Here is a 12,878-nt window from a genome sequence, read left to right as displayed (position 1 = left end):
GGTACCCTGAACAGAATGCTGAATTTGGAGTTGAGAAGCTGCATTTGAATCCCAGAAGCCATGTACTATCTGTAAGACCTTAGACGAGGGGGCGGCTAGGTGGCGCAGTGGATAAAGCACTGGCCCTGGATTCAGGAGTACCTGAGTTCAAAATCTGGCCTCAGACACTTGAGACTTACTAGCTGTGTGACACTGGGCAAGTCACTTAACCCCCATTGCCCTGCAAAAAACAAAAACAAAAACAAAAAAACAAAAACAAACAAAAAGAAAGACCTTAGACGAGCCATTTTACCTCTGCGCCTCAGTTTCTCCTTTTGTTAAAATGAGGGCGTTTCTCTAATGGCCTCCAAGTCCCTCAGAGCTCTAACTCTGATCCTAAACTGAAGTCCGTGATCAGGGACCCCAGGTCCAACTTCCAGACCCATGGTCTTTGCATCCCTAGTGGATAGATGAAACATGAGGGGGACAATGACAGTTGTATTTTTTTTTTTTGCAGGGCAGTGAGGGTTAAGTGACTTGCCCAGGGTCACATAGCCAGTAAGTGTCAAGTGTCTGAGTCTGGATTTGAACTCAGGGCCTCCTGAATTCAGGGCCAGTGCTTTATCCACTGCACCAAAATGACAGTTGTTACAAGGCCACTCCCTCCTTCTGGAGCTCAGTTGTTGGCTGTGGGCTGAGGGGCAGAATCAGGAAGGGAGGTTGGAGAAGATTGAGCAGGGTCCATAATGGAGTCCCAAGTCTTTGGAACAAAGAGGTAGCAACAATGACAAACGAGGAAACCCTGAACTGCAGGCCAGATGATGGGGCAAAGGGGAAGATAAACCAAAGAGGAAATTCAAACATTGGCTCAGAGTTTTTAAAAATTGCTTTTAATTTAAACAGCCAGACAAACAGGACATAATTCACAGTCTCCTTTCTGAAAAAAAAAAATCCTCAAGTGTGAAATGATCATTAAAAAAAAAAACACCCCACACCAAAAGATCATACAAAACAGAGCTAAGGTAGTAGGCTCCCATATTCTGATGGGGACAGCAGCCAGACTCAGGATAAAAACCAGGCCCAAATCTCTCTCTAAGGGCTCAGTAGAGATGTCCGATTGATGGAGGAAGAAGGTGGGAGGGGGGAGAATAAATAAGAGGCTGGGTCCTGGCCCAAGAGAGCAGGACTCCCAAACATTCTCTTCAGTCAAAGATCTGGGCCAGGCTGTTCATTACTCCAGAGGTTCTGTTCTCTTAGATGCTGCTTTCAGATTCCTGAGGAGAAAGGAGAGAAATGAGAACAGAAGGGAAGGTACCAAGATTGAGGGATTGGACCAGAGTCTTCAGCGAGGTAGATGGGGGCGGGGAGGGGGGGAAAGAAGAAAAAAAGAGACTGTTGGGGGCAGAAAAGATTCTTCCTAGTTAGTCCCCCCCCCAATATTTACCTAGTTCATGCTTATTCATGCAATGACCATAGGATCTGCAGGAGAGGGGTGCCTCTCACTGTAGGGTATGGGCAAGGCTGGAAAACTGTTTTATTCCCTCTTCCCTACTTCTCCATCAGAGGAAGTAAACTAAGAGGGACTTTAGGATCTATCTAGTCCAGTGCCCTGTTTTTACAGATGGGGATAGTGAAGGCCCCAAGATCAGATGCGACTTGCCCAAAGACCACAACCAGTGAGTGGCAAAGTTGGGTTCTAAGTCCCAGTCTGTGTTTTTTCCATCATCCCACACCTTCTCCTTCCATCTCTGTGCAATTTCAGCCAAGGATATTTAAGGTGACAAACACTGAGCACACTTGGAGCTTTCCATGGGAAGCAGTTACCCCCTGGCTCCCCAGGCTGAGACTCACCTCCTGCAGTGTGAAGCCTGGGTTTTCACTCCCCAAATCTGGACTCTCATCCTGTTGGCCAGAGCACTCATGGGGGCTATGCAACTCTAACATGTCTCCATGCATCTGGTGGACTTGAGGAAATAAGAACATGCCTTGGTGCCAATAATGGAGCCTGCACCTCACACACTACAGAGAGAGAGAGAGAGAGAGAGAGAGAGATGGGCTGAGGATGACCCAACAGATTGCAGGCACACCGTGTGACTCCTAGAGGCAGACAGACTTCTGGTCCAGAAATCTTAAGAATCCCAAGTTCTAGCCTCAGCTCCATCTCTCTTTTGCTGCCCCATCTCTGCAGGATCCTACTCTCAGTTGGACCAGCTATTGGGACCGTGGATGTTTGAGGGGGAAGGATCCTGAGAGGCCATATTTCTGGTGTCCCAGGCAGCATTCTTTGCTAAAGGTCTCAGAAGGACAGCCGGAAGGGGCCTTCGAGCTAATCCAGAAGCAGAGCTAGGAAGGACCTCAGCTTCCCTCCCAAGGCTAACAGAACCCATCTAGTCCAACACATTTCCAAAGAAAAATCCATTTTATAGTATGGTCACCTAGGCTTCACTTAATATCTCCAATGAGAAAAGGAACAATCATATCACCTGAAGGCAGGCCATCCCTCCTTTGGGAGAATTCTCATTGTAGGATGAGAACTCCCAGTCAGAAAGGAGAAGAGACTCTCCCCTGAGTTCTCAGGGAATGAGCTCTATTCCTGAGTTTGAGAGGATTTCTTCCCAACCCTGCCCCCTTACCAGGATTATCAAGCTGAAACCTATGAAGACAGACAGGAGGGACAGCATGATGATAGCCACAGAAGTGCTGGACATAGTCTTGGATCCAGGGGAAAACTTCAGGTTTTCTTCTGGAATACATAACCCACGCCCCACATTGGAACCCAGACACCCTTTGGCCCCTTCAATCCCTGCTTGGGGGACGGGGACGATGACAACAATGATGGTAATAACAGTAACACTTCTATAGGGCTTTACATTTTGCAAAGTGTCTTATGTTTTCTCCTGCCCTCAGGGAGCTCACAATCTAATGCAGCTGAGCAGATAGAGGGGGTCCTGATATGTGGGTGAGGCCCACTGGGGTCGAGGAAGCTGAGATAAGCTCAAGGCCAGCTGATGGAAAAAGGTTTGGGACTGGGGCAGAGAAGACTGAGGTAGAAAAAGAATGACCAGGGATGTGCCAAATGATCGATCACCCCCATGACCTGGACAGGATTGTGTCCACCTGAAAGGAGCAGAAGTGTGTGCTGAGTGACGGTGGCAGGAGGTCTGAGATGTAGCACTAGAGGATGGGAAATATGGGAAATCTTACTCCTGGCCTTTTGTGTGTACAAGTGAGTGTGTGAGAGTGAGCTTGTGAGGGACAGAGGGAGACAGAGGGGGAAGAGAGGAGGGAGAGGCAGGAGATATAACATCTTCAGGAGAAAGCTAGGCTTCAGGGAGCACGAGAAGATGGAAGGAATGTAAGAGGAAGAGAACCAGGTTGAGAAAGTTTGTTAGGGGAAGATTACCAAGGGAATAGTGGAAAGGGAGAACAGAGGAACATGGGGACTGGGAGGGTCAAAGCTGAGTTGGTTAGCAATTAGAATATAGGGAGAAGTAGCATAAGAAATGGGTTTTGAAGAAGGGAGGGGAGAGTAGAGAAAAGGTAGACCCTAGGAAGAGCAATCCATCTGTAGGCATCACTGTGGAAGGAAGAGATATCCTGCCTTTCTTCCCCAATGCCCCCTTGTAACACTCCCACTTCTGTTCCTGCTCCCAGGGCCACCTGCTCCCAGGGCCACCTTCCCCGTATGGGCCAACAGAAGACAGAGAGGACATGAGTAGTCTCTAGATAACTGCCTAGAAGCAGCGGCATTTCTTTCAAACAAACATTGTACTTGGGGCAGAACCTATTTAAAGCTCTGACCTTGGAATTCGTATTGTCCTGTGAAGAGGCAAAGGAAGGCGGTGCCCCTATTTTATAGAAGGGAGAAGCAAAGCTGAAATAGCTAATGGCAGAGCCAAATCTAGGACCCAGATTGTTTCTTTGTCTAGTGTCCTTACCATCATACCACCTGGGTTTGAATCTCAGCTTCTATACTCTAGCCTTAGCTTTCTCCTTTAAAATGGGGAGACATCCCTTGACATGGTAGGGACTTAAAGACTTGAGTGAATGAACCCTTAGGGTCTACCTTGAGGGTGCTATGGGACCCAATAAGATGAAGGAGAGGGAAGTTGAACAAGCCAACCTAGGAGTTTTTATTGTGAGGGATATGAGGGAACCTGCTGGAGAACCAGAAATGGGGGAGCTAGAAAAGGAACAAGGAGAGGGGAGAGCTGGAAAGTAGCTAAAGTGAAAGGCTGACCAAACAGCTGAGTGAGAGTCAATGACCCGAGTTTAGCCAAGACATTCAACTCAGCCCAGCAGAGTGGAAGTGGACGCCCAAGAGAAAAGCGAGTGGCTAATTCCTGAGGGCAGGAAGATAGAGGAGCTGGAAAGAAGAGAGTCAGCCCAAGCATAGGGGTTGGGGCCTGAGAAACAACTGGGAAAAGCTTTACATCAAATGACCCGGGAGGGTGGGGAAGGTTCTGAAACCACTTTGGGGCATAGATTTTACTCATTCCCCTTGCTGAGGCAGCCATACCCAGGAGAGTTACCTGCAATGAAGAAGGAGCTGGGGTCCACTTGGAACTGGGAGTCAGCTAGATGACCCTCTGAGTCCACTGCTTTCTGCAGGGTCTGCAAGAGGTTTTGGGGCTTGGGGCCTGGAGCCTGGAACAATAGCTCTCCCACACAGATAAAGGAATCATTCCTAGGAAGGGATTGGAGGTGAGGCTGGGTTAAAATAGCTTGTCATCTCTACTCACGGCCCTTACATCCAGAGTACCTGTCAAAATCTTACCAGCCCTATTAGTCCCAGTATGAGACCTCTTCTATGAGTCTTTCTCTATCCATCCCCCTGCCCCCATTCCTAGAGTCTATAGAGACAGCTCTGGACTTTGTCTTTCCTATTGGACATTTAGTTATCAGTCTCATCTTCCTAATGAGACTAGAAGGGTGGGGGACCACATCTTCCCAGTTCTGCTACGTTCTTACCAACAGAGGCAGACCTGTGCATTCGAGTGTCTGCTCTAACTGGTGGAACCCAGCAGCTCCCCTATATAGGGTACTCACAGGCAGTCCTGTATCGTCACCTGCAGGAGGCTGCTGTAACTACTCAGAGCGTGTTTCACCTGCGGGAGGGGAGGAGAGGGGGAAGCGCCATGAAGAAAACAGGGAGGTTAGAGAAAGGATACTTCCTCTCCCCAGGGGTTGGGTGGCACGCACCCCCAAACCCTCCCCTAATGCTGCCAATGAGTGGATACAGGGGAAAGGGGAGAAGGTACCTCTTTCCCCTGGACTTAATGAATGGGATATTACTGTTCTCAGTGAGGGAGAGGCTTTTTCTCCCCCTAGGGCAATGAGTGTTAAGTGACTCGCCCAGGGTCACACAGCTAGTAAAGGTCAATTGTCTTAGGCTGGATTTGATCTCTGGTCCTCCTGAATCCAGGGCTGGTGTTTATCCACTGTGCCACCTACCTGCCCCGAGAGAGGCTTTTTTAAAGGAAGGGGCCGGGTGTTTGTAAAACCAAGAGATATCTTCAAATACCCAGGAGTCTGTGCCTCCAAGATACTAACTACCCGGGATTTGGTTAGTTTGGGGTACAGATCCCTAGATTGAATCCTACTAAGAACCTTCAGGTGTGGACCTGGCCTCCTCCCTACCCCCAGCCCAGCAGACATTTCAGTAGGTTCTGGCTCATTAAAGGGCTCACTGTGTTGAAAGCATGGAGAACGTGAGGATGCCCTAACATGTGGTAGCCAGGTTTGGGAGTAGAAGCTCCTATGGATTTCCCCAGCTTGGGCAGGGAGCCAAAGGAAGCGGGGAGGATGGAGGGGTCAGGTTCCTAGAATGGGACTAGGTCCGTGAGAGTTTAGAGTCCTTCCCCACATACCACCCCCATCCCCTTCAGCTTCTAAACCCAGGCAGGCCTCACCCACCGAAAGGGCCAGTTCTCTGAAGAGAGCCTCGTGCTCAAGGGACGGGGGCTCTAGCAAAGATTTCTCAAACTTCCCATTGGTGACAAGGAAGGAAATGGGCAACAGCTGCAGATCCAGGCGGGACCCTGGAGGGAACAGGACAAAGACCCACATTAGAAGCTATCCCTGGGGAGTGCCTGGATCTGAGAGTGCGAGAGATCAAGAGCACACAACAGCATGCAAGATACAGAGACACACACCGAGAGGGAGAGACACAGAGAGACAGAGAGACACACAGAGAGAGACAGAGGCAGACAGAGAAGAAAAGGAAGGAGAAAGATACCAACCTGCCACAGTGAGTGAACTCAGATCCACTGACTGGTTGGCCAGACCAGTCAGGGCATGTAAGACAGAGGGGATGTCTACCCAGGCCTGGCTGTGGACACAGGCCTCGGCCCAAACCAACAGCTTGCCTCGGCTCTCCCTGAGAGCAGAAGAGACAAGGTCACTAACGGGGGCAGATCTTTGCCTTGCTAAATCCCAGCCAAGAGTTTTGCTGGGGACTCTCCTGTAGGGCCAGGTCTTGGTTAAGAACAAAGAAGGGGCCAACACCTACAAGGGTTTTGTTTTTTGCCTCTACAGGAACGAGAACTCCTCTCTCTCAAGCACAACTGGAACAAGGCTGGTTTGCCATAAGCAGAGGGCAGTGAGCACAACCAGCAGGTTTTCTTTTGCCCCGGAAGTTACAGTTGTTCAACGGGAGGATCCCTGGGGAGTTGAGGGGAAGGGTTGGCAAGGTAATCACTGCATTTGAGGGAAACCTGCATAAAACCCACTCTTTCTGGAGAGCAGGCATTGAGGGAGGGTCTTTCTTCTTTGACAGGGCCTAAGGGGGACCATCTTTCATATTCCAATCTTGGTCAGCTCTGACCTCCCTCTTTCAGCAGCAAGGCTGACATCTCTGGGCCCTCCAAGAGGATGCTGAGATAGCTTGAAACTAACTTCTGGTAACAAGAAAGGTCTAGACTTTTTAATCAGGATTTTGCCTTTCCCTAATGAAAATCTAGGGGTTTAACAGGGGGCGTCTACAGATGAGGACTTTGCTTTGGGTCCAGCTCATATTGGTCATGGAAAAGCTTAGGGGCAGACAGGCCCTCTGCTCTCTCAAGTCTGGATAGCACCACACTCTGGGCCCCAGAAAAGTTTTCTAGGGGCAAGGGGTGCCGGTAAAGCTCTGACTTTAGTCCTTGGCTCTTGGGTGACATCTAGTGACAGGTGACAGCCCTTAGCATCCTCAGACTCATTCCTAAGTATCAAGCAACTTGGGAGCCAAGGAGCATCAAAAGCATCCTTTGATCTTTTCACCTGCCTTTCTGAGGTAGTACTATCCAGACAGATAGAGACCTTCCCATCTTCCCCTTAGAAAGTCCTAGAACAGGACCTTCTAAGAGCTAGAAGGGATCTCAGCCCTCATTTTACACATGAGGAAACAGAGGCTCAGAGAGTTTTGAAATGACCTGTCCAGAGACATAAGGTGGAAGCAGTGCTGGAATTCAAATCCAGGGTCTCCAATACTGAGTTAAGTGTTCTTTCTGCTCTACCTGCTGGACCCAGAATCCTAGGACCTCTAATCTAGGGTCAGCTCTGAGAACTTGGCCGAATTGCTTAGCTTTGGAGCGTTTTTTCTTTTCCTTTCCTTTTTTTTTTTTTTTTGCAGGGCAACGAAGGTTAAGTGACTTGCCCAGGGTCACACAGCTAGTAAGCGTCAAGTGTCTGAGGCCAGATTTGAACTCAGGTCCTCCTGAATTGAGGCCTCTGATTTATCCACTGCACCACCTAGCTGCCCCAACCCTTCACCTTTTGATGGGGACAGACCTCCTCTGCCCACTTAGAGGTCAGTGTGAGAAAGCCAGAACAGGATTCTGTAGAAAGCCTATTCTTTCTGCAGTGTATGGACTCCAACCCTGTCCTAAGTGCTGAGAATGAGAAAGGGAGGAGAAGAAAGTTTTTTTGTTTTAAGGGGGAGTTTCTATATAGTTATATTTCATCATTCCTCAATGAGCCCCTCCCTGGCTTTGAACCCTGGCTCAGCAGACTGCACTCTCACCCATTATCAGCCTTGTCTTCCAAATCTTGCTGGCTGCCAGCCCATGCTCAGAGCTGAGAGCGTGTCTAACTCCCCTACCAAGGCCTTTTGCCCTCAAGGGACTTCCACACACTAGTATCAACTAAGTTTTAGAAGTCGGGGGCAGCTAGGTGGCACAGTCAGGAGGACCTGAGTTCAAATTCGGCCTCAGACACTTAACACTTACTAGCTGTGTGACCCTGGGCAAGTCACTTAACCCCAATTGCCTTACCAAAAAACAAAAAACAAAAAAACAAGAAGAAATCTACTTACAGGGAAAAAAATTTTAATTTCAGAAATAAAGGCGAATAAGGCATCTTGGAATGAAGCCTCACCGATCTCCAGCTGGGACTGTGAGGGTCATCTATTCCTCCCCCTTCTTTTTTTTGGGGGGGGGTAAGGCAATTGGGGTCAAGTAACTTGCCCAAGGTCACACAGCTAGTAAGTGTCAAAGGTCAGATTTGAACTCAGGTCCTCCTGAATCCAGGGCCAATGCTCTATCTACTGTGCCACCTAGCTGCCCCGCCCCCTTCGTTTTTATCAATGAGCAACCTGAGGTCCAGAGAGGTTGGGTTATTTGCCCAAGATCACAAAGGTAATAAGTGACAGGGCTGGGGTTCAGACCCAGCTCCCTCCATTCTAACCTTCATCCTCACCATTCCGACCTTTGAGGCTCTGGGTTATCATTCTCCCTCATTCTGTAATGTGCTTGGCTTTGCTGGCACATCTCTTTCCTCTCCTTGCAGCCCTCCCCAAGTAATGGGTTTCCCCCATCCATCTGTCCTCAGCCATGGGAAAAGGAAGAAGGAAAAAATTGTTGTTGTTCAGTCATGTCTGACTCTTAGTGACTTAATTTGGGATTTTCTTAGCAAAGGGGTTTGCCATTTCCTTCTCCAGCTCACTTTACAGATGAGGAAACCGAGGCAAACAGGATTAAGTGATTTGCCCATGTTCACACAGCTAGTAAGTGTCTGAGGCTGGATTTGAACTTGGGAAGATGAGTCTTCCAGACTCCGGGCCTGGCCCTCTATCCCCTGCATGAACCTAGCTGCCCCCCAAAGCCAGGAAAAAATAGAAGCTACCTAAATGATAGTAACTTGTATAAGTAAAAAGTAGACAGAATATTTGAGGTGGGATGTTCTAAGTGTTGGTTTTGCTTAACAGTTTTTCCCTAATTCTCTCTAAGTTATTATCCTGAGGGAAGGCTATAACATATTCAGAAAGGGATGTGACACAAACACGGAGATGTTCATTAGAAAATCAGGGAGAACGGAGCAGCTAGGTGGCTCAGTACATAGAACACCAGCCCTGGAGTCAGGAGAACCCGAGTTCAAATCCAGCCTTAGACACTTAACACTTAGTAGTTGTGTGACCCTGGGCAAGTCAGTTAACCCCAATTGCCTCACCAGAAGGAAAGAAGGGGAGGAAGGGGAGGAAGGGAGGAAAGAAGGAAAGAAGGAAAGAAAGAAAATCAGGGAGAAGAGAAGCAGGGCTTTGCGAATGACCACTCAGATGCCCGTCCTTGGCTTCAGTCTAGGGTTTGTGTCTCGGGCCGGACCAGACTGAGGGTAGGCATGGTTATTTGGAAGCTGGGTGTCTCCTTCCAGGGTCAGCAGAGTGCTCTCTACGCAGTACACCTTGAAAAAAAAAGTTTCCAAAAAGCCTTCTGGGGGCAGCTAGGTGGCGCAGTGGATAAAGCACCGGCCCTGGATTCAGGAGGACCCGAGTTCAAATCTGGCTTCAGACACGTGATGCTTACTAGCTGTGTGACCCTGGGGAAGTCACTTAACCCTCATTGCCCTGCAAAAAACAAACAAAAAAAAAAAACACCAAAAAAAAAGACAAACAAAAAACCCTCCAAAAACCCTGGATGCTTTATCTAGTTCCGGCCTCTTGTGTAGTCTCCTTACTGGGCTGTGTGCCTTTTAGGGGTTTTCTGGAGCTCAGGGGTTCCTCAAACCACTGTTACTACCCGTTTCTAGCTAACGCTCTTTGGATAGGAATGGGAACACCTCAGTCTACTGGTTTCGACCAGACCTGTGATTTCATTAGAATGGGGACCTCCTGGCAAAGAAACTCATCAAACCAGTGCAGAGAAGCCCCTACCCTACACCTGAGTCTCAGAGTTGCAAGGAGAGGAAGAGTGCAGGGCCCTGAAAAGTTAAGTAAGTTGGCCAGTTACACAGTCCCTATGTGTCAAATGCGGCATTCAAAGCTGGGTCTGATTCTAGGTCCAGGAGTCTATTTACTATTCCTTTTTATCCTAAGAGCTCAATGTAGTCAAAGTTCTTCATTTAACAGATGGGCCAAAGGCCACTAATTCTACCCTTTCCAAGTCTTTCCTTTGGGGATCAGGAAAGCAAAACCCCTAGTTTTGCTGTGTGGCTTTCATTATTGGGTCCCTCTGCAATGGGTTCAAGAAGGCTCAAGGGAAAGTAGGAGGTAGAAGGTGGATAGGGGAACTCAGAATGCTTAGGTTTGGTCCTGCCTCTGGACATGTCACTTAACTTCTGAACCTCAGTTTATTCATCTGTCAAATGGAGATTTTTCAAAAGCTACTTTACCTAGAGAGTTGTTAGAAAGATGTGGCTTTATATAGTCCAGTGCTATGGAAGTAAAGTTAACCCTCACCTGACATCAAGGAAAGAGAATCTCACCACAGGATATAGCTTCCCCAAATCCTGGATCACCTGCCAGAGAAAAGAAAGGCCATGGAATGCAAGGATTTTTTTTTTAAAGCTTAGAATTATGGGGGCAGCTAGGTGAGGCAGTGGATAAAGCACTAGCCCTGGATTCAGGAGGACCCGAGTTCAAATCCGGCCTCAGACACTTGACACTCACTAGCTGTGTGACCCTAGGCAAGTCACTTAACCCTCATTGCCCTGAAAAAAAAAGAAAAAAAAGAAGAAAAAGCTCAGCATTATATCAATCAGTAAACATTTATTAAGTGCCTACTATGTGCTGGCACTTGCTAAGCTCTGGGGATACAAAAAGAGACAAAGGTCAGACCCCACCCTCTCTCAAGGAGCTCACAACCTAATGGGGGAGAACATACAAACAAAATATATTAAAAAGCAAGCCAGGGGGCAGCTAGGTGGTACAGTAAATAAAGCACTGGCCCTGGATTCAGGAGGACCTGAGTTCAAATCTAGCCTCAGACACTTGACACTTACTAGCTGTGTAACCCTGGGCAAGTCACTTAACTCTCATTGCCCCACCCCCCAAAAAAGCAAGCGAGATGCCTGAAATTACAAGTCAAGAGGAAGGCAACTCACCTGTTCCCTCAGGTTTTCTAGAAGGTGATGGAGATCCTTCCTGTCAGTCAGGGAACCAAGCCTCCGGACCAGAAAGGCAATGGGCAGTTTTTCTGGCTCTAAGTTTTCTATGCTATAACCTTTGGAGGCATCAAGGCAAGAAAGGAGGTTGTAAATAGATGGTAAGGGGAGAGCATCCATGGCAGTACAATGGTTAGCAATAGTATTAAGAAGGAATGTGGGGGGGGGGGGCAGCTAGGTGGCTCAGTGGATAGAGCACCGGCCCTGGAGTCAAGAGGACCTGAGTCCAAATTCGGCCTCAGACACTTGACACTAGCTGTGTGACCCTGGGCAAGTCACAACCCTCATTGCCCTGCAAAAAAAAAAAAAAAAAAGGAGGAGGAGGAAGGCGGCACCAGGAAATGGGAAGGATGCTGGGCCAGGTTCCCTTTGAAGAATGCTTATTCTCATAGAGAGAACACTGGAGGTTAGGGTTCTAATTCACCTCCCTGCCTCCCCTAACGTTTTCAGGGCAGTCAGAAGGGTGAAATGAGAGCCGACGGGCGAGGGCTTTGGAAACAATGTGCCAGAGGGTGCTTTTTCAAAGGTATCATTCTTCCCTTGCCCCAGAGTACCAGCCTGGCTAGGGAGAAAGGGGAAGTAGATTCAGGGCCAACCATACTCACCACTGGAGTACAGAGACTCGAGGTCCACCCTCCAAGAGAAGTACGTATCCATCTTTTGATGCACCATGGTGACAATGCAACGAAGGAGGTCTGAGCTTGTGGGAGGTGGGCCTCCCTCAATTTCCACCTCACCCTGGACAACCACAGACCCATTTCTGGGGGATCAGAAGGAGAAATTCAACTTTAGAGCCTTTTACCAGCCTCAGAAGAATCATTAATACTGAATGAAGGATCCCTTGAATAGCTCCCTCCTTGCTTTCTCTCCTTCAAATTTCCCTGGTCACCACTCAAATGCTTCTTCTGAGACATCTTCCTTGATTTACTTCTATATTACCTTGGCATAGCTGCTCCATCTATCATCCCATCTGGTGTTACTGATGCACCAGTCTAACAGTTACCAGCCAGCCCTGAGAATTAGTCAGTCAACAAGCTAACATCCCTATTACAGCTGAAGGCACCACCATTTTCTCAGTTACCCAAGACTCACAACCTCTGTATAGTCCTCAATTCATTCTGATTTCACTCCTCCCCCCAATCCCCACCATATCCAATCTATTGCCAAACCCTCTAAATTCTTCCTTCAAGTCTCCTGTCTCTTCTCTTTCTCTCTCACACACACTCTCATGTTGTCTTTCCCATTAGACTGTGAGCTCCTTGAAAGATGGGGCTGTTTTTGCCTTTCTTTGACTGCCCAGTGCTGGACAAGTAGTTAAGTGCTTAATAAATGCTTCTTCTCTTGTTGACTCGCCAGGCAGTGTGCTAAGTGTTGGGGATCCAAAGAAAGGAGACAATAGCCCTTGCTCTCAAAGAGATTTCATGCTAGTAGGGAAAAAACCACATATCAGTAACCAGGAATGAACAAAATAAATAGAAATTAACTTCTAGGGAGTGGGATTGAAGCCATTTTGAAGGGAGCCATGAGGTGGAAATGAGGAGGGA

At 48.2% G+C, this 12,878-nt stretch overlaps 1 protein-coding gene across 1 annotated transcript; it reads right to left on the bottom strand.

Annotated features, from left to right (window-relative positions):
- Window positions 1-887: 887 nt before the first annotated feature.
- On the bottom strand, window positions 888-6,266 carry LOC122744023. The gene is made up of 6 exons (XM_043989322.1): window positions 5,896-6,266; window positions 5,029-5,087; window positions 4,512-4,666; window positions 2,613-2,722; window positions 1,831-1,998; window positions 888-1,253 (listed from the first exon to the last, which is right to left on the bottom strand). The coding sequence occupies exons 1-6, from the start codon at window positions 6,046-6,048 to the stop codon at window positions 1,233-1,235; spliced, it is 666 nt and encodes a 221-aa protein (XP_043845257.1). The 5' UTR covers window positions 6,049-6,266; the 3' UTR covers window positions 888-1,232.
- Window positions 6,267-12,878: the final 6,612 nt, after the last annotated feature.

The sequence above is a fragment of the Dromiciops gliroides genome, chromosome 2 (genome assembly GCF_019393635.1).
Source record: "Dromiciops gliroides isolate mDroGli1 chromosome 2, mDroGli1.pri, whole genome shotgun sequence".
In the NCBI taxonomy this organism is placed as follows: domain Eukaryota; kingdom Metazoa; phylum Chordata; class Mammalia; order Microbiotheria; family Microbiotheriidae; genus Dromiciops; species Dromiciops gliroides.
Note: the sequence above shows the minus strand (reverse complement) of the source record. Positions and strands in the feature narration are given on the sequence as shown.

Coding starts and splice junctions, on each gene's coding strand:
- LOC122744023 (XM_043989322.1), bottom strand. CDS start 6,048: ATGTGGGTCTTTGTCCTGTTCCCTCCAGGGTCCCGCCTGGATCTGCAG. Junction 4,667..5,028: donor GTGACGATACAGGACTGCCT/GTGAGTACCCTA, acceptor ATCCCTTCCTAG/GAATGATTCCTTTATCTGTG. Junction 2,723..4,511: donor CAGCTCCTTCTTCATTGCAG/GTAACTCTCCTG, acceptor TATGTATTCCAG/AAGAAAACCTGAAGTTTTCC.